Source organism: Lates calcarifer, linkage group LG23, assembly GCF_001640805.2.
Source record: "Lates calcarifer isolate ASB-BC8 linkage group LG23, TLL_Latcal_v3, whole genome shotgun sequence".
NCBI classification, from domain to species: domain Eukaryota; kingdom Metazoa; phylum Chordata; class Actinopteri; family Centropomidae; genus Lates; species Lates calcarifer.
In genome coordinates this window covers 7695326-7715830 of record NC_066855.1, presented here as the reverse complement: position 1 = coordinate 7715830, position 20505 = coordinate 7695326, and the positions used below count along the sequence as shown (strand labels likewise).

The 20505-nt window shown below is 41.6% G+C and overlaps 1 protein-coding gene across 5 annotated transcripts in view; it reads left to right on the top strand.

Annotated features, from left to right (window-relative positions):
- The window catches only part of si:ch73-103b11.2 (restin homolog), a 46463-nt gene that overhangs the window by 21014 nt on the left and 4944 nt on the right, over nucleotides 1-20505 (top strand). For 2 of the 5 annotated variants that reach the window (XR_007809244.1, XM_051066505.1), the window contains exons 1-10: nucleotides 7421-7562; nucleotides 7725-7841; nucleotides 9262-9318; nucleotides 9435-9503; nucleotides 9622-9711; nucleotides 11754-11863; nucleotides 12013-12051; nucleotides 13802-14567; nucleotides 14662-14778; nucleotides 15666-19409. Coding sequence is in view for 4 of the 5 variants with exons in the window: in XM_051066505.1 (XP_050922462.1) it covers nucleotides 7728-7841; nucleotides 9262-9318; nucleotides 9435-9503; nucleotides 9622-9711; nucleotides 11754-11863; nucleotides 12013-12051; nucleotides 13802-14567; nucleotides 14662-14778; nucleotides 15666-19409 (5106 nt within the window). In the remaining variant the exon portion in view is untranslated. Of the gene's footprint in view, nucleotides 1-795; nucleotides 881-5121; nucleotides 5348-5545; nucleotides 6108-7419; nucleotides 7563-7724; nucleotides 7842-8265; nucleotides 8842-9261; nucleotides 9319-9434; nucleotides 9504-9621; nucleotides 9712-11753; nucleotides 11864-12012; nucleotides 12052-13801; nucleotides 14568-14661; nucleotides 14779-15665; nucleotides 19410-20505 lie in introns of those variants that run through there. The other 3 variants (XM_051066508.1, XM_051066506.1, XM_051066507.1) reach the window with 3 other exon arrangements.

The following is a 20505-nucleotide window of genomic DNA, read 5'->3' as shown; positions in this document are numbered from 1 at the left end:
ATTTCTGCCGTGCCTTCTCTTCAACTGCTGCACATTCAGAGTGTGTTTCTGCACTGGCTCTCCCTCCCTGGCTGTAGCATACATATTATGGCTATTCTTAGGGAGCTGTGACTCACAGCGCCCACTCTCCGTTATGCTACCTGCTCTATCACTGTACACCTCCCACTCTCCTATCATCTGGCCCCCATGTGTTGGTTCTGGGGCATCATACAATCATATTAGTCCTCACAATGTGGTGTGCCAACCAGGGTTTTATTAAAAATATATTATTTTGTATGTTTTCCTGATTATTTTAAGCTTCTTACAAATGTCTCTTGACTCATTATACCTGCGTCACATGTCTATGATCTATGACACTTAAGGCTGTCACTCTTTACAATGTGGGTGGAGTAGAAAAATATTTGATAGTGTATTCTGTACAATAGTCACTGACTTGATTAATCTAACCATAAAAGAGTCAGCTGTTTCTGTATTGGACAAACCTCTGTGCTTCACAATTACATGAGATTTAGTGTCAGTTTTGACAGTTTAGGGAACTAGGACAGGACAGTGACTAAAGGCTCTCTTTCACAGCATTATCTCACAGTGTAGAAAGAAGTATACAGTAAATACATCTCTTTGTAGCTGGTAGTAGTTTTAGGCCATGCACATGCTTGTCTCGGCAATTCTAGTTGTTTATTTTTTGCTGAAGAGAACTTCAGCCAAGTCATGTATTGATCTAGCATGGGTGCAGACTTCAAGTAGTCTGCACTTCGTGTTCCAAGAACAACATTTTGACTGTTTTACTATCCGTAGGTGGCAGGAGGCTCTGACTGTGTACCCCAGGACCAACAAGCAGAACCAGAAGAAAAAACGCAAGGTTGATCCCCCCACTCAACAGGTAATGCACTTACAGCACACTATCCACGGTGAAGTGCTTTTCTCTCACTTACACTGAACAGGGTACAAAGCAATAAAATTTACAAATTCAGGTGAACTACCAACGGTCGATTTCTTTCTTGCGCGGACAGGCTCTCAAATGCTGCATTGTAAATTAAACCAGGAGACTCCTGTGCATAGATGTAAAGCAGATAACCAGGAGAGGATGAAACTAAAACTTAAAGAATATGAGTATGAGTAGTATTTTTAGATTATTTGCTTGAGTTGGGTGAATGACCAGATGCAGCAACAGTTCTGATGCTTATCTTGCTCAGTGTGTACTTTTTTGAGTTCACTATGACTGAGTTATTTCAGAATGGCAGATAATGAGCCACTTTTAGCTCCCATTATGATTTCATGGCAACACTTTTGAGGGTGGATGTGACTTTTTATCAGCACTCTTTGAGATAAGGTGAACGTTATAAATAATCCATGTGACAGTTGTCAAGAATATAAACATTAAGGATGACGTGTTCCCCAGAAATATGCAGAATGGAGGCTTTTCATTCCAGTCAAACTACACCAGCTGTTTTCCCCTCAGAGATGAGATTGTTGCTCTGCCAGTAACATGCTCAACAGATTGTGCAATCCATATTTGCATTCTTGAGTCACATGATGTGACCGTCTTGATAGATGATAGATGCCACACACTTGTGTAAATTAACTGTAGTGGTCTTTGGTATACAACAGCAAATATATTACAGTAGTAATATTTGATAGGATTGTATCATGGGTGTTGTCAATTTCAGGTTTGCATATTGTCAGGTATTTTTCTGCAGGTAAGACTGGCATTGTGTTTCTTACAGTGAAGCTCTGGTTTTTGAAGCAAAACAGACCCACCTACTTTAAATATACTGTATATACAATGAAAAGGAAACATTAGTGAGCTATCAAAATATTCCTGAACAACAATCAAGGCTAATGATGACAGCTGCCTGCTAAAATAACACTCAGCAGGAACTTCAGCAGCAATGTGACCATGATCCTCTCGCTTATGAATTTGCTAGTGCACTCTGTTTCAGTGTCACGTCCAGCAGCTGCTGTCTCACCTGCCAGGCCTATGCACCAAGTCCTGCCTTGATGGTCATTAACCTTGTGGATCTGGTCAAAACAGTGTTTTTTTTTTTTTTTTAAGTGACGCTCTTCGGAAGAGAGGCCTAATTAAAAACTTCCCAGGGTCCAGGTCTGTCACAGTGTCCTAAGCCAAGACAGCAGCCCACTGTCCCAAACCCTAAACACTGAAATGTTACAGATTTTAATTAACGCTAACTATGTGACCTGTGAGAGTGTGTGAGGGCAGGAGCATGCAACAGCTCAAAATGCTCAAAGACGAATGGGATAGTACTTCACGTCACCTGGAGCGGAGACATTTCTCTTATAAAACAGTGAAAACAAATCAACAATAATCATAACATTTTTTCCAAATCTCAGACCTCATCCCTGTTTTTAACATTACAGTTCTATTGAAATGACTCATAATGTCCATCTGGGATCCTACAAACAGTTTCTGATTTCATACTGTAACAGCCTGAGCCCTCGCAGACTTAACAAGATGCACATTTAAGTCTCTTTAAGTCTCTCTCTGTGAAGGCATACTTTGGGGTTTGGCCACTGAATCCCCTGAAGTGCTGTTTATAAGCTGACCTTGCACACTGACCACTTTGTGGTGGGAACCAGCCAGAAATTTTCCCTTTGGAGAGCAATAAAGCACCTTTAATGAATCTAGAAAGAATGGGGTAAATAGATCAAATTATATTAAGTATATCCACACAAAACTAGAAATTAAAGACAGTCACATTCAGCAGTCTTGAGAGCAAGGTGAGCAGAGGCTTTCAAGCCACTCATAGGACATCTATCAGACACACAGTGCCCAGCAGGGAATAAGAATTCAGTTTTCATTACTGTGCAAGCTTACATGTGTTGTGGTTAGATTTTCCCCCAGGTAGGTAGAAATAAAATAACAGGACTATGTAAAGCTTTATGTCCATAATGGTCTTGTCAAGGTGAAATGTAGGCATATCATGTAATACTGTACAGACCACCCACTGTAGGATGCAGTTCCCTCCTTTTCCCTTCCTCCTTTCTGGTACAAGGCACATTTGTGGTGAGCACACACAAAATTCTCTCTGAGGTTCATCGTCTCCTTCCTCTAATGATGGTGCCCAGAATCAGCCTGTGACCTTTACTGAGCTTACACAAACAGGCTCATTTACAGAGAGACAGTGGTGACACCGTGATGACCTTGACTGTGTCCCATGTGACCCCCATGATTTATGTCTAGCTGTCTTTGCTGTTGTGTTCATCAATAATACTTTTCTATATAGGTGGGTCTATCAGCTATACTCTACTATAGATATATATTTACATGTACCTACATGTATATATATATGTATATTGCCATTTTTGTTGTGTCCATTTCTTTTTTTTTTTTTTTTTTTTGCATACTTAATTACACTTATTAAGTGGTAAGCTTCTACCCATAGACACATACAAGGCAAAGTCAATTACTTCTCTGTAAATGTGCAGGTCTTTACACATAACATATCCATAAAATTATTATTATATTCTAACTCCGTATATTATATATATTATATTACAACAACAGGAGTAGAGAACCAAGTAGCTGCAGAACAGAAATTCATCTTTTTTCCTTGCATGTGTGTGAAATGAGCATCACTTGAAATTACTGCCAACTCAGCTGGTCAAGGCCATGCCATACGTAGAGTTGATAATGTGTGAGACATTTTTTACACTTGAAAGTTCTCCTCCCACTTTTACTGAAGTTACTGGAGACATATGCTCAGACATGGTTGTAAATACTTGAGCACAGTAATGTTTGCCTTCTGGGTAGTGCCCCTTGATTGAAGCACCTGACCTTGAGTACAAAAAATGTATGTGACAGGAAATTCTGACGACTATTTGTGTCTCATACTGTAACTGAAAGAAGTCTAGAAAGAGTTTATACTTTTAGATTCAGGTGTTGGCTCTTAAGCAAAATTGTTAACATCTTGTAATAGTACTTTATATCATACATTTGTATGCATTTAGATGAAATGAGAACAAAACTAAACATTAGAGTTCAAAATAATAAAAAAGAAACTCTGAAATTACCGAGACAGATTTTTGGGTCTGCCTGTATTGATTATAATCCGTACTACATAGCAAGCATTAACATCAAAGGCTTTTTGTGATTGGCAGGGTGGAGTAACTCCAAGCCAGTGTTTTTCCACTGAAGACATGAATGGACACCCAGTGAGTTCAGCCTGGCCACACTTTTTTTTTTTATCCTGCTTCACCCTCAGTGGCTTAAAATCCCAGCGCTAATAAACTGTATTTATTTTAGTGCCGATCAGTCCAGGTGAAGGGTGAATAAAAAGGACATGCTTTTTGCTTCTCTCTTTGATACTGAAAGAGTGATTCTTAACACAACAGCATGTTTGTGGTGATTGAAGTAGGCTTGCTGAAGAGTTGTGTGAGGGTCGCTTTGCTTTTGGAAATCTTGCTCTCTCTCCTTAAAATCTCAAATGATTTTGTGGGTGCTGCTGATCACAGAAAGACTTTCCCACATGAACTGTTGACATCAAAATTTTAACCCCACCGCATTTAGTGTTTAATTTTGTCTGTCCCCAGCATTCATTAATCAGGTGAAGATGATCTACATGATCTTTATCCTAGAAATTCTATCCCACACATTTCACCTTTGCAGAATGTCCTTGTTGTGTTCTGTGCTGTCTGTACAGGTGTGTTTGTCTTGAATGAACTCTTTGTTCTTTGTCAAGCTGTCCACCTCTGTCTCCTTCCCACGCATCCTCCTCTCTTCCCAGAGTTTGTCATTTCACATTTCATGAAAGAAATCTTCTTTCACTTTGTCACTTTAAATGTGGATTTACCTGACACATACACATAGAAGTCCAATATGTCAAAAAAAGAAAACAAATAAACAGACCAGTAGTGTGTGTGTCACTCAACACTGAGAGTCTGCTGTCACCATCTCTCTAAATGAGAGATCACTGTGTTGTCTATTCTGTTCTATTCTATTCTCTTCTCTTCTCTTCTATTCTATCTATTTACTGCTTTTCGGTATTTAATTGCTCTTAATCTCTTTCCTTCTCATATTCCTTTTTGTAGTCTCTGTGTGACCTTACCTCCCATTATGTCCTTTCCTCTTCCTATCCACTCCTTCCGACCCAAACCCCCACCCAGGAGCCTGGCCCCGCCAAGGTGACAGTGACCAGCAGCAGCAGTGGAGGCAGCATTCCTTGTCTGCCCAGCAGCATCGCCAGCGCTGAGCGTGTCCCGATGAGCCGTGCCACCCTGTGGCAGGAGGAGAGCCGCTGGAGCAGGGCCACCATCCCCTGCAGCCGCAGTGCCTCCTGTCTCAGCCAGCTGAGCCAGAGCCAACCAGACTCCAGTATCACCACTCAAGACGGTGAGGACTAAGAAGATATCATGTGAATTCTTCAGCATTCCTGTACATTTGCTTCTGGTCTAGTAGTGACTTCTAACTATTTTGACAAGTTAACATCATGTAGTACACAACAGATATGTCATTTAGGTTCATATATTCAGTACTACAGTATCTACAGACTGGTGTTTCATATCAGTGGCACTGTGTCCTTGCTTTCAGATGGCGGCACCATGAGCACTGGACGCAAGGTACGAGTGGAGAGCGGTTACTTTTCCTTGGAAAAGACCAAGTCGGAACCTTCTCCACAGTCTGCACAGCACTCCCAGCCACCCCAGCCACCTCAGCATCTGCCCCTGTCCTCTTCAGCATCATCCTCCTCTTTAGGAGCTCCCAGTCCCAGGTACAGCTCTGAGTCAGAACCCCAAACTTCCCCTTACCAACCTTCCCAAGATCCTCTCCCTTCTCCAGGTGCACTTGTCTCCCCCAGCTACTCCACCATAAGTTCCTCCCAGAGCTCGCTGGACTCTGATCCCAGCGGCACTACGCCTACCTGGGAGGGATGCGGTGGTGGTGGTGGAGGGAGTGCTAATAGTGTCAGTGGTGGAGGAGGCAGAGTGGGCCGATCTGGCAGGGAGTATGCAGCGCTGTCGGACGTCCCACGGGCTCGCAGACTGAGCTACCGAGAAGCTTTCCGTTCAGAGAAAAAGCGTCAAGAGCTGAGGGCACGGACACGGAGTCCCGGCAGAGAGGAGGTGGCACGGCTGTTTGGGGAGGAGCGCAGGTGAGAGGTTATGGATAAGTGCCATGCTCGGCACACTGCAAAAAATTATAAGACAGACACCTTTTCTAAATTGTTGGACATGCTTTCTGATGCATATCACATAGCAGAAATATAAGTGCAGATTTACTTGCAATAATGATGAATAATCATTGATGAGCCACTGGTTGTTAGTCCTTGGCATAGCTTTAGAACATACAGGTAGCATGCCAAGTGATCTACTATCTAAGGTTCATGCATTGCTTAAAACATGCAGCATTTTAGTTTTTTAGCACCACCCTCTGGCTGCTATTCCTATCTCTTGAGCATCGATTGCTGTTGCTGTCTACCCTAGCCTACCAGTGGTTTACCATTAATGATTCTGGGGATTTTAAAAGCATGTGTTACTTTCTTTTCTATTGGTCTCTACCTTTTGCCCTTGCTACTTTGCTAGTTTGTTTTGTTGTTTCAATCTTTTCCAGGGGGCTTCTGAACAGAGCTTCTCAGAGCTAATGCTCAACCAACCCTTCCATCCCTGTCCCAATGCTGTTCCCTGCTGGTCACCGCTGATTCCTGCTTTCTGTCATTTCATCTCTGCCTGGAAGCACACATATACACTGTTCCATATAAATACCTAATTTATACTGTGCATACTCAAACATACTAATGGTTGGTACTGGTTGATTCTACATACAGTGTAGTCTTTATTCCTTTCTCATGCAAACACAAATACATATTAATTAACAAGGGCAGTGCCTTAAGGTAATGCCAACTGTGTTGCCATTGCTGCTACTTCTGCAGTTTGCTTAATCCACCATCCCAGATATTTTCCTTTTCTTCTAAAGTTTAATCTCATCATGTAACATTATAACCCTTTATTCTTTGGTGTATCTCTTGATTGTTTCTCTTCTGGGATTTTACCTCTGCCTTATGTTGCACATTGGTGACTGTGAAAGGGACTTTGAGTCTAGAATGATGTCCAAACTCCAGCTTGTATGTAAATACTGCACAGTAATGGTAGCAATACACTTTGATCATAATAAACTGAAACTACTTGTATCTATTATGGACATCAATTTTGGCTCAAATTTGCTTTCATGTTATGCTTTGGTCTTGTTTTTATGCTAACTGATTCTGTCAACATTTAAGGATGATGTGCTGCATTATTATGTTGTTTTTTTCCATTTAAGATTAACAAGTTCATTTTACTACTGTTTTTTGTTTGCTCAATATTTTTGCTCATTCTCAGACAAGTTTTATGTTGTTAAGACTTTGATATTGAGTGAAACGTGTATCGAGTACGTCTCTGAAAAGAAAAACTTGCTGTGTCTCTCAGGCGTTCTCAAATCATCGGCCGGTTCGAGGAGGGTCAGAATGTAGAGCGTATGGACACAAGCAGCTCCAATGAGCCCTCCACGAACACCAACTTAATCCAGAGACAAGGCCGCAGCGAGAGACGCATATCTGGCTAACAAACATGTATGCTATTCTTGTCATTAATCCTGAGTGGCTAAATCAGATGCTCCCATCAAAGAATTGACTTAATTTAAGAATAATTATATAATGATAGTTAGACATGATCTCTTTACTGTAATAGCATGGAATTACCTTTAATTCCCATTGCTAATTTTATAATTATAGGAGATGTCACTGGATGCAGGAAAAGACCGTTCAGTCCCTGATGTGTCCAGCTCCACTTTTGCCAACTTAAGAAGAGCCAAGTCACTGGACCGCAGAGTCACAGAGTCTTCAATGACTGTGAGTACTGACAGCACATCTGAAGCACATAGAGGCCATAAACAGTGGACTACAAAATCACTTTCAAGGTCACATTTAATGGCTGTGGTGATTCAGGAGTTAGATTTAGAGTGCAGACAAAAAGGATGTGATCCCTCATCAATTTCCCACCACCTGAAAACTGCCAGTTGCGTTTAGTAGCATGTTGGCCAACTCAGAAGCACTGCAACAGAAACAAAAGATACTTAATAGGTACTAACTAATAAAATACATTTTGTGTATTATAGGTTTAATAGAACATTTAAATGGCCTATAGGCACTTTTTCCCATCTCTATGTTCTATGATTTACACAAAAATATTTTTATGGATGCAAATAACCAATACAATAATTAACAATTATTATATAAGAGTGTGTGTATTTTGTTTTCATTAATTTTTTATTGTGAACATGTAAGCATGTTTAAGATGCTGACGTTCTCCAACACTAATTATCATCTACACTGCTAAATGATTTATGTATGATCAGCTGGCCTTCAGTTAAGCATGCGTCCAAACACCACTGTGACTCAACACACATATATAGCATTACGGTGCTTGTTTTCTTTAGTCTTCACAGCTGAGATTAAAGTAGACCTTTAGTTGCCTAAGGTTGCACTGGTATCTTCCTGAGGTCTGACTCCTACCAGTCTGACAAACTGCCACTGATCTGAGGTCTGTTCAGAGAGTGCTGTGGGGGTGATCCAGTCAGCGTGTGGTTGGTCTCTCTGGCCGAAGCTGCAGCTGCCAGAACCCCCCACCCACTCAAACACACAGACATTCACATTCATGTACACACCACTGCCGCCACCGCTACTGATGATTATAAATAGCCAGCACAGAAGCAGCCGCAGTCCCAGAGTATGTCCCTGGGACAGACGGAAAGAAACAAATTGTCAACATATGAAGTGAAGGCAGTTAGCCATCAGAATGACTCTCTGCCAGACGGTGACACCACACCTGATGAAGCTCAACAGAAACAAGGTATTGTTGAGTGAGCAGAAGGCAGGTTTTGGACGAATGATTTACTTTAGAGTCTATAAACGGACTTGAGCTTGGTTTCAATGTGCAGCAGTTTGTGTTTCACAGGGAAAGCCAAGCTCCCGCCAGTCGGTCTCTTTAGCTTGAGCCTACGTATCGTTACATATACTTCTTGAGCTGAGGTGGTGACCTAAATGTAAACATGCACATTAATGTGTCAGTGATGAATTCTCACTTAATGACAACCTCTAATATAGGGACAAATTTGTGGATGATGATGAACAAAACATAATTCTGCTTTTCTTTGTTTATGTGCTTAATGTTGAATTAAAAGGCACAAATTCTGATAGCTGAATTTCCCATCATTGATAAAATAGTTGTTGTACAATCATATCACATCAGTTTGTTTTGTCTCCTTCATAGCCAGATCTGTTGAACTTCAAAAAAGGATGGATGACCAAGCTGTATGAGGATGGAATGGTAATTTGTTTTCATTAGTTTCATTAAATGACCATCTGCTTCTCTCTCCAACTGAAGTAATGTCTTATGACATACATGGAGTAAATCTACTTAATGTTGTCTTTTTCCCCCCTTAGTGGAAGAAACACTGGTTTGTCCTGACAGATCAGAGTCTGAGGTACTACAAGGACTCAATAGCTGAGGAGGTAGGACATGTCTTCAAAGCTATTGTAAAGATTTTTTTTAATGTCAGTTAATGGGCTGTTAACATGTTTCAACAACGTTTCTTATGTTGCTTTGTTTTGTTTTTTTATTTTTCCTTAGGCTTCAGAACTGGATGGTGAGATTGACCTTTCCACATGTTATGATGTCAAAGAGTTCCCGGTCCAGAGAAATTACGGCTTCCAAATCCTGGTGAGTGTTGATTCTTCATGTCATCGATTGTCCTGCGTCATTAATCACCAGTAAAGATCAAACTCATTGTCCACACAGTTTAGCTCTGCTGTCTCCTGCCGGGCTATAAACAGCCTTAGACACCATGTGGTGCTACTTTAGGTATCAGGTTTAGCCATTTCTCTTTTTGAAATGATTCTTTGTCTGTCACGAAGGATGTCACTTGACTTGTCATCTCTCTGTGAAAGGCTGACATCATAGTGGTCTAAATCTGCTACAGCCGTTGCCAGCCCCGCTCATCTCCCTGAACCCACATACCCCTCATCCTTCACAATATGTTTACCTAACCTCTTGCATTCAAAAGTGCTGTCCTTGTCCATATTTGCTCAGCAACACTCACATTTTAAAAAACATTTCTGTACATGGCAGAACCCTAATGGCACAACAGTGCTGTGGTTGTGTGGATCCTGCTGTGAACCTAATGAGACATTGCTTTCTTCATATAATCCTTTGGCTATTAAACATTTTTAGCACTTGATGCTGGCAAAATGCTTACATGACACATATATATAGTGGCTTGCAACGCAATCGTTTTCCATATGATGTCAGAGGGGGGTTTGTTCCTGCTACATATAGATTTAAACTTGCCATACTAATCCTATATGAGGAGAACAGTAGCTACAAGGTCATTTCTTTTGTTTACATTTGCTTGAAGCGGCTTCCGCAGCTATTTTCTGGAGGAAGTCAGAAATAGAGTAGTCAAGGGGATCGTTGTCTCTTTGGCTGAGAACAGCATGGGTTTGGTGTCGAGAAATTAATAACTCCAGTATTTATATCTACTCTCACTGCTCTGTGGTCAGACTGGAAGGTGCTGTTGTTCTGTCATTGGCTTAGCTTCAGTGTAGAGTTGAACGCAAGTTTAAATCCTGTTGGCTGGAATGAAGTACCTGGTCTCTTAAATTTTGTTAAATTTTGCCACTAGAGGTCACTGCATGTGAGGTTAAATTTATTACACACACACTAAAACTGAGTTAAAAGGCCAATAAGTGTAGGATGCCTGTGTGAAGGGAGGTAAACAACTGTCAAAAGCACTAATTGTCCAGTGTAATAGATTTGTGAAGGAGTCAATAGTAGGGCTGAAACCCATTAAAAAAGATAACCTACAGCATTACATAAACACCCATATTGAACAGATCTTAAGGTAAATCAACTACATATTCACTTCATCTTCAGTTCATCTCAACGTTGACAAGCGATGTGCACTGAATGTGCTAAATCACTTTCACCAGTTTCACACCCATTCTAAAACAGTTTAGATATCTAAATGTGATAAAGTGACAACAACATGTATTTCACATAAAATAAATGGTTTAATGTGAAATGTAAAGTCTCTGGTGGAGCAGTCAGAGAAGGAAAGAAATCTAGCACATTGCAGTGAACAGAGTAGCATTCATGATTATATAGTAATTTGAATGTATTGCACATTATGCAGACACATCTTCTGTTACTCGCCAAAATGGTGTTTAAATGATGGTGTGATGACAGCCTAAAAAATACAGGCTCTTCTCTGCAGCTGTGTGTCAGTGGGTTGCTTTGATGCTCTGCTTTCACACAAGCATTCAGAACCTGAGTTCAATGTTATTTAATTGCACAACAGAGTAAATCAAAGGAGAGAGGATGGCAAGAATATTTTGCCTCATTTCAGAGTTTTTTCAACCATTATTAAACTGCTGATAAAACAGTGGCTACCTGACAATGGAGAATGAAGATGGTAGATAGCAGAGTTATATAGCAGACTTACGTCTCTGTATTTAATTATTATTTTGTATATAGAGTTATATAAGGACATCAGTAAACGTACATTTTGTACCTACCTAGGGTTACAGTCAGTGAAAGAAGAGCTTGTATTGTCTAGGCAGTTCCACAGCTGCATACCTGAATTTTATTTGAAGCTTTTACGGAGACATGTGCTTATATGTTTTAAAAGTGTCAGAAAGGTATTTAAATCGACATGTTCTCTCATCCCTGTCTGTCATTGTAATGTCATGCCTGTCTGCTCTCAGTGTAAAGAGGGAGCGTGCACCCTGTCAGCCATGACCTCTGGAATCCGTCGCAACTGGATTCAGGCCATTATGAAGAATGTGCGACCCACTATTGCCCCCGACGTCACCCGGTAATACCCAAAGAGGATTAACACTTTAACCACTGGCAGATAAAACAACCCCTTTTCACACTTATTTTATCTTAATCCCTCTCTCCTCCTCACCCTCTCTTTCCTTCTTTCTCCTCCTCCCTCAACCGGTATTTTCAACCTGCTTCCAGGAAAAACATCTCTCTGAAACTATCCGTTCTGAAGCCCAGGTTGGAGTGCTTATGTGTTGAATATCTCCCCCTCCTCAAACAGTGACGTGATTGCTCAGCAATGTCAGCCCCGGCGTGTTTGTCATCCCTACCCTATGTCATGTGATTGTTGAGTAATGTCTCCCTGTCAGTTGTGCCACTGTAGAGATACACACTGCAATTGCATCAACATACTAGAATAATCTACCCAGCCTTCCTTGATCAACAGCAGAGACTGATTTTTATCATCACCGTTGGAAATGGTCTGAAAACAATACAAAACAATAAAATAATAACAGAAGCACAGAAGAAAGTGGCTTTGAGTGGATAGAGAGAAGAGCTGGTTTAAAAACATTTTATTTTTTTCTAGGTGGAGTATTGCCTTTCACATGGCTCATCACATATGATAATATATATGCTCTGACCTGCATTTACTTAGTCACACACCTGACTCTCTCCAAGGGGAGAATGACTGATATTTTTGGCATTTCTGCACAGACGCCTCACAGACACCTCTTTCTCATTCTTGAGCCCTGTCCCTTCTCATTTTCCCCTTACTCACACTTCCTGACACCTCCACGTTACATGGTAAAAATAGGTTATTCCGTCAGGTCACTTTACTTTTAAAAAAATGCTCTGCCCCTCTACATTAAAAGTGCCAATCACTGTGCAGTTTACAGGCAAATGCATTCTTCACATTAAGCCATTATATAAATGGTAATAACGTAGTAGCTGAAGCCCGGCGTCTGCCATCAGGCTTACCTCGGATCATGACTGTGAACACCAAAGCAACTTTCAGCTCAGTGCAAAGTGTGCCTTATAAATGTTTTCATGTTAATGCTTTGATGCATTCCACTGATTTATTTTTATGTTTTTAAAGCAGGGTATCTGCAGGTCTTGAAAAAGTTCTAAAAAATGTTAAATTCTGTTTTGTTAAAATATCTTTAGAGAGTATTCATTCTTTAAATTTTCTTTCTTGTTGGGAGACTTTAAACTGAAAGTGGAATAGGTGCAATAGAGGATTGTTGTGTCCAGGGTAACATTCAGTCCTTTTTAAAAAAGTTTTGGGCAGCACCATCAGACCTGTAGCAAACACTGTCACTATTGTGATTTATGGAGCTACAAAGCTTATTGTCTCACAAAGTGTCAGTTTTAACTAAGACTTAAATGTATTAATAATTTTCCATTGATTAATCCATACATCAGTAGTAGTGCAAATCTCCACCAAGGCCAAACACTCGTACACAGCTCTTATAATACAAAAATAAGGGAGAAAGGAGGTAGTCTGATAACACAAATGATTTTTTGTCACCACTTCAACCAGATCTGCACCAAAATTTATTTTTCTTCTTGACCCATCCCTCCACCAAGTTTGGTGCAAATCATTTCAGTACATTTTGTGTAACCCTTCTGACAAATAGACAGACACAGGTAAAAACATAACCCCCTTAGCGGAGGTAATAATTCTAGGCCATATCATCACTACTAGTTTTCCATCATACTTTCATTCTTTACCCGGTATTGTTGTGAAACTGGTATTAAATTTAATTCCATATGGTATGTCTCTAAAGGTCTTAAATGTAACTTTGTAAACCCTGCAGAAACCCTGTAAATGCACTCTTATTTGATGCTGCACTACCAGAAACGTCTGCATTGTTGTTTTGTCCAGCAAAGCTTTATGTAATAGTATATAGCCTGAGTTGACAACGCTAGAAAAATGAATCATCAAGTTGTTGCCCATATATCTTTTTTTAATTTGCTGTTCATTCAGATCCCTCCCTGATGAGAAGATAAAAGCCCAAGTGATGTTGGAGCCGTGTCCACAGCCCCCACCTGAGCCAAGCCCCAGTCCTGAGGCCCCCAAGTCTGATGTCCACCGACAGCCAGCTGGCAACATCGCCTCTGAGCCCCGTAAAAGCAGAGTTCGTGAGCGCAGACCAGAGGGCCGCTCCAAGACTTTTGATTGGTCTGAGTTCAAAATGGAACAGACAGAAAGGCCTGTGAAGGAACGAGCAGACACAGTAGACCTCAGCTCATCGTTCTCCACAACCTCCTCATACTGCTCTCCCTCCTCTTCACCTTCCTCATTAGCGTCCTCTCCTGTCTCTACCTCCTCTCTCCAAACCTCCTCGATATCAGGTGCTCACCCACCTTCTATGACGGAAGAAGCAGAAAAGGAGAATGCCAGGAGGGGCGTCCCTCCACACAGCATGACCAGTGCAACCCACATGCCAAATACTGTTACTGTTACCGTGACTTCCACACTAAACACTACGCCACCGGTACAGCCATCGATGCCTGAAAGCCAAGAGCAAGGAAAGATGGAAGTAGACCACCCCACAACCATGCACCCTGCTAGTGAAGATCAGGACAACAGAACCTCAGACGTCCATGAAGAGATTGAGCAGCGATGGCATCAGGTGGAGACAACACCGTTGAGAGAGGAGAAGCAAGTACCCATCACCACAGCTTTAGGAAACTCTGCTAACTCTGACAGATTGCCTGCACATGAGCTTGCTGCGCTGCTAGACAAAGAGGTGTGTTTTCTGATTGTGCTCATATACACCACATTTATGGTATCAGAGCATCTTGTGCCATTATTTCTATTCTGCCCTTTCTTTCTTTGTTCAGTTGGGACAGAAGCAGAAAGAGCTGGACCGACTACAGAAGCAGAACAACCTTTTAAAGGAGCAGCTGGAAGATGCACTAGGGAGAGAACAGAGTGCAAGAGAAGGCTATGTACTGCAGGTACCACACTCACCATCCATCACACAGGATTAGTATGTTTTAAAATTGATACCATGTACAAATAGCATTGCAACAAGAATGACAAAGAAATCTTGAGCATTCAAATGTGTAGAATGGTTTTAAAAGTTTTTCAAGGTAGTATACATATACTGGTCAAACGTGGTGCAGTCAGAATTATGAACTGCACAACTGTACTTTGTTATGCAGTCTACTGGCTCATGATAGATTTATGTGTGGCTACTGTAACTAACAGGTGTGGGTGCTTATTCTCTTAAACTGTTTCGCATGGTTGTGGTGTTCTTGGCATGAGTTTTCACTAACTGTTTTTACGGAGTTTCACATCTCCTGGGAAAATATCTGATATGATATACATAAGGTAAGAAACTTGATCAATAGGCTTTGCGCTGTGCTTTTTCTCTGTTCATCTGTGCTGTCCTTTCCAAGCTTAATTTCTGCATGCTTTTTGGTGTTTCAGGATTGCATACATTAACTATTTGCTTTATTACATTGTGCACATATTAGTTACACTTAAAATGTTCACAGATCCAGGATGTTTTTTTTTTTGTTGTTGTTGTATAACTTTTCCTTTCTAATAGGCACTTGATCTGATTTTTATTTTTGAATCACTATGTCAGTCATCTACTTTTATTTGTTTGTTTGTTTGTTCGGGTGGTGAGGGAGTTTATTTTATTTACACCTTTCCGTTTCCAAGTTACCTCTGAAAAAGCACAGTGGAAGCTTGGGGAAAAAAATCACTGATAAAAGGAGATATTTTTTAAGAAAGGAGAAAATTTATTTTCCTGGTAGCCCCCGAGATGTGGTTCTCCGTATGGTAGGGAAAGTAAGGTGATGTCATTAATGAAACTCTCTCATCAATCTTTTTCAAGAATGCAACACCCCCTTCCTCTTCACCGCACAGAGTGCCATGGCAACGCTTGCACAAGCTTAATCAAGACTTACAAGGCGAACTGGAGGCCCAAAAGCGCAAGCAGGACCTTGCTCAGCAGCAGATTCGGACTCTAAAGAGAAGCTACACCGAAGCCCAGGATGCTGTTGACCGCCATGAGTCTGATATTCAGGCTCTGCAGAGTAAACTAGCATCTGCAATGGCTGAAATCTTAGCTAGTGAACAGGCTGTGGCTCGAATGCGCAATGAGCTCAAACTGGAGCAGGAGCGTTCAAAAGAACAAGAAGCAGAATATGGACAAAGTGAGGCTACCCTACGAGCCCAGCTGAAGGACAGTGAGGACAGACTCCGTGAAGTAGAGGCCAGCCTCTTAGAGAGGAACCAGGCCCTTAGGCACCTGGAGCGCCAGCAGGCCCTGCAACGAGACCACATGAGAGAGGTACAGAGGTTACAGGAGAGGCTGCAAGAGGTGACTGCTCGACTGACTGCTACTGAAGAGGGTCAAGCACTGAAGGAGGAGCGCCTGAGGAAGGAGCAGCATAGCATGCAAGAGAGTCATGAGAGGGAAAGGCAGAATCTGTGTAGAAGACTAGCTGAGGCTGAAACTGCACAGAAGGAGATGGAGGAAAGACTACTCGAAGCTGAGCAGCAGGTAGAAGCTCTGTTAAGAGGGAGGCAGACCTCGGGAGAATGCAAGGAGCAAATGTTGAAGTTGCAAGAGGAACTGGCCCAGAAGATTGACATGGTTGAGTCACTGAGGGAGAGTGTGCGTAGGCTAGAAGAGGAGAAAAGCCATCTTACCTGCCGCTGTCAGGAGCTTCTTAACCAGATTGCAGAAGCAGACCGTGAGGTGAATAAGCTCCGCAATCGTCTGGAAACCGAAGAGGCTGATTACTACACCCTGGAGCACTCATATGAGAGGGCTACTCAAGAGTTCCAGAAAATGAGCCAGTTCCTTAGAGAAAAAGAGGAAGAGATCCGACAGACTAAGGAGATGTATGAGAGGCTGGTGGAACGCAAGGAAGAAGACCTGAAAGAGGCACTTGTTAAAATGACGGCACTTGGCAACAGTTTGGAGGAAACGGAGCAGAAGTTGCAAGCTAAGGAAGAGCTTCTCTGTCAAATGAGTCAAAGCCTCTTGGATAAAGTTGGGCCTTGCAGTGCTGAAAAGGATCTGCAAGCCAAGCTTGTGGTTGCAGAGGACCGTATTGCAGAGCTAGAACAGCATCTCAATGCCCTGCAGCTGGGCTATGCTGACCTACGCATGGAAAGACAGCAAATCCCGGAACAGGGCAAAAAGGGAAGGGTTAAAACATCAGCCCCCTTAGCACAAAACGCAGAGCTTTCACTTTCCTTTGACAACACATCCAAGACAGAGATCTCCCCAGATGATAAGGAGTCTCAAGTTAAGAGATCAAGGATACGTTTTTCCAGCATCCAGTGCCAAAAATACATCAGCTTAGAGGGCCTGGTCACAGGCAATGTGAGCAGTACTTCTGCAGATGCAGGACAAAAAGTTGACCAAGATGTAAATGAAGACATCTGTTTAGATGAAGGAAATATCTCCTCTGATATCACATACCCACATTCTAGTGACCCAGAGAAATTTATCTCCATCATACATGCCTTAGAGACTAAACTGCTTGCCACTGAGGACAAGCTCAGAAACCTTACACAGAATCTAGAAGAGCAACGATCCACACAAGCAGAAGACATGTCCAAGATTGATCTAAAGATGACAGAGAAGAAGCATTACCCAGAGAAAGAATTAAGCTGTGGAACTGAGACACATAGTAATGCTGCCAGTAAGCATTATGCCAAGGCTCTGGTGTGCGTGGAAAACAGTCGAGAGAAAGTCAGGGCTATTCTCAGCGGCTCTCATGATACCACTGGCTCACAACTGCATTCATTGTCAGAGATAGAGAATGATTTGTTCAATGCATCGCTGTACATCCAACAAGGACAAAAGACGTTAGAAGAGCAAACACCAGTTGTCCATCAAAATCAAACACCAGAGACTCTAGATAAAGACGCTTTGCACCTCTTTGCCAAAACCTTGTCTTTTGAGGCAGTAGTTTTGAACAAGATGGCTTTGTTGATACAGACGTCAAAGTCTGACATCCTACAAGCTCTTGCGGAGATATGGGAAGACATAGAGACCATTAAAAGGAGTGACAAAGATTGCTTGGCTATAGTTTATGCTGATGTTTTGACCAGGAAATTGATGTTAGAGAGTGCATTCTGGAAAGAATTGGAGAAAGCTGAGACAGATGTTGCTAAATGCAAAGAGGGCAGTGTGTCAGCTGATGTAGATGTTGATGCCACAATCTTTAACACCTTCATTAAAGCAGAACTAGCCTACTCTATTCAAAACCTTAAACTTTGCTATGAAGAGAAATTCAAAATACTGCAAAGGGAGTTGACTGAAGCTCTTAATAACCTACATCAAAGGGAAATGGCTCTGAAAGCAATTATTGAAGCTGCCAAGAGGCCTGATTTGAAAAATGTAATAAAAGAAGTCAAAAATAATTTTGGGTTCAGCAAACAAAAGTTAGCTGACATTCGCCCCCCTGAACTTGCTCCCTACATGGAGCAGATTGAAATGGAAACAGCTAGAGACTTGGCTGAGGAAATTGTAGACAAACACTTGGCTAGAGAAATGCCCTCTTGTGGTGTTGACTCCATTGAAACACTGCAAAATGCACATGACACCCTGGCTAATGAGCTTCAGAGACAAGCAGCAATCCTTAATAAGTATGCTCAAGAGATTGAAAGTGGTGGAAACCATCCTGGACTGGCTAAAATGGTCCATGCTCTTTTTGGGCACCAAACATCACGTAATTTAACAAGTACCTCTCTTTGTATGCGGGAAGCCCTTATCCAATCTCAAGTGGCTTATGTGGCATGCAGGTTACGGGCCATGCATGAACAAGACTTGGGCTGGTGTAAACAGACAAGTCAGGACATGGATGCTCTTGTCCAGCAGCATGCCCGCAGTGTCACTGCTATCCAAGAGAAATACGAATCATCCTTACAGGAGGAGCGCATAAACTTCTCACAGACGATGACCACTCTCCAAATGGAGAACCAAACACTAAAGAGTGAGATCAGCAAACGTGTGAACCAGCTCTCCCAGCAGCAGGAGCAGCTTGCCCTCTTGGAGGAGCGTTACCAGAAGGACACTGAAGACCTGAATGAGATGCATAAGAAAGAACTACGCCAAGTGGAGCAAGGCCGTACCTCAACAGAGCTGGCCCTCATGGAGACGACAGCTGACAGCCAACGGAAGTTAGAGGTTCTGCTGGTGGGCATGGACACCATGGAAGAGCGGCACGAGAGTCACGTGAGGAAACTAGAGGAGCAGTTTGAACAGAGGATCTGTGAGCTCCGGCGCATCCACAAAGAGGAAATTGAAAAGTTACATTTCCAGTATGTGGAAAATATTCAGTGCGTCAAAGAGCACCTGCAGAGCAAAAAAGACCCAGAGGTGTCACACTTGCCATCTTGTGATGACGCTGTAATTCCAATGGAAGAGGAGGAGCAGGGGAAGGGGCAGGATGCACAAAATATGTCAGAAGTGGACTCCATGGTGGTTCTGAAGGACCGGATCCAGGAGCTGGAGACTCAGATGAACACCATGAGGGACGAACTGGAGAACAAGCACCTCGAAGGAGATGTGGCCAGCCTGAGAGAGAAATACCAGAGAGACTTTGAAAGTCTTAAGGTTTTTGCTCTTTCAATATTACCTTAGTGAATCCATTTTTTATAAGTGAGAGAGTAGTAGATAAATAGTGAAATAGCTAAATAACCTGTTTCATTTGTTTGTCAAGCCACTAATATTCACTGATGATTTGGGATTGGGAAATGGTGTGATTTTAGAGTACTTGTAAATTTTAAAACTGAATCCTAGATCAGTGTGTGCAAATTGTAACATGATTATAATTGAAGCTTTTAGGGATGTCCCAAACATCTGTTAATTTTTTTTTTTGTTTGTTTGTTTGTTTTTTTGGTCTGTTTTGTTTTTCCTGCAATATTAGTCCCTTTAGCCTTTTAGCAATTTAGCTACATTAGCAGTGTGGTTGTAGAAATGGCATTGTTGTTCAGCCGGTCCACTGCTTTGGTCCAGACTGAAAAATCTCTGAAAATATGAAAGACTTGGAACTTGGTAGGAACTTTCATTGCTCCCAGTTGATGATACCCATGGTGTTGATGGTGATCATGGTAAACACTATACCTGCTAAACATCAGCACGATAGCATTGTCTTTGCAGTTATATTAGCATGCTGATGTTAGCATTTAGCTCAAAGCGGCTAGTCTCACAGAGTACTTAATGAGACTCCTAGTGTTATTATTTTATATTTATTTATTAATTTCAGTTTAATATACTGCTGTTGCAAAGTGCAGTTGAGATAAATTATAATTATGAATATCAAAAATAAATTCATACATTAAAAATATATAGCGTGTTTCACAGTTTTAGAGTTTTGTATGATATTTTGTATAATGTTTCAGTAGTGTGTGTATATTATCAGTGTAGAAATTATGTGTGTCGCTGTGGGTCTGTTGTGGCAGGAGGGTTTGGCCCTGTGGATCAGCTTGGGACATCCCTAGCAGTTTTACATAATGAAGCAAAGCAATCAGTTGCAGATTGTCACCACCACAAGTTCATTCTGACAATTAAAAAGTCTAAGATGTCTCACTTGCTTCCAATGATATTTATTCATTTGGATATCATTAGACATACCATTTCCCATGTTCAATAATAGAAGGAAGTTCAATCTATTAATAACTGAAATGTAGCCTCGCTGGAATAAAATTTC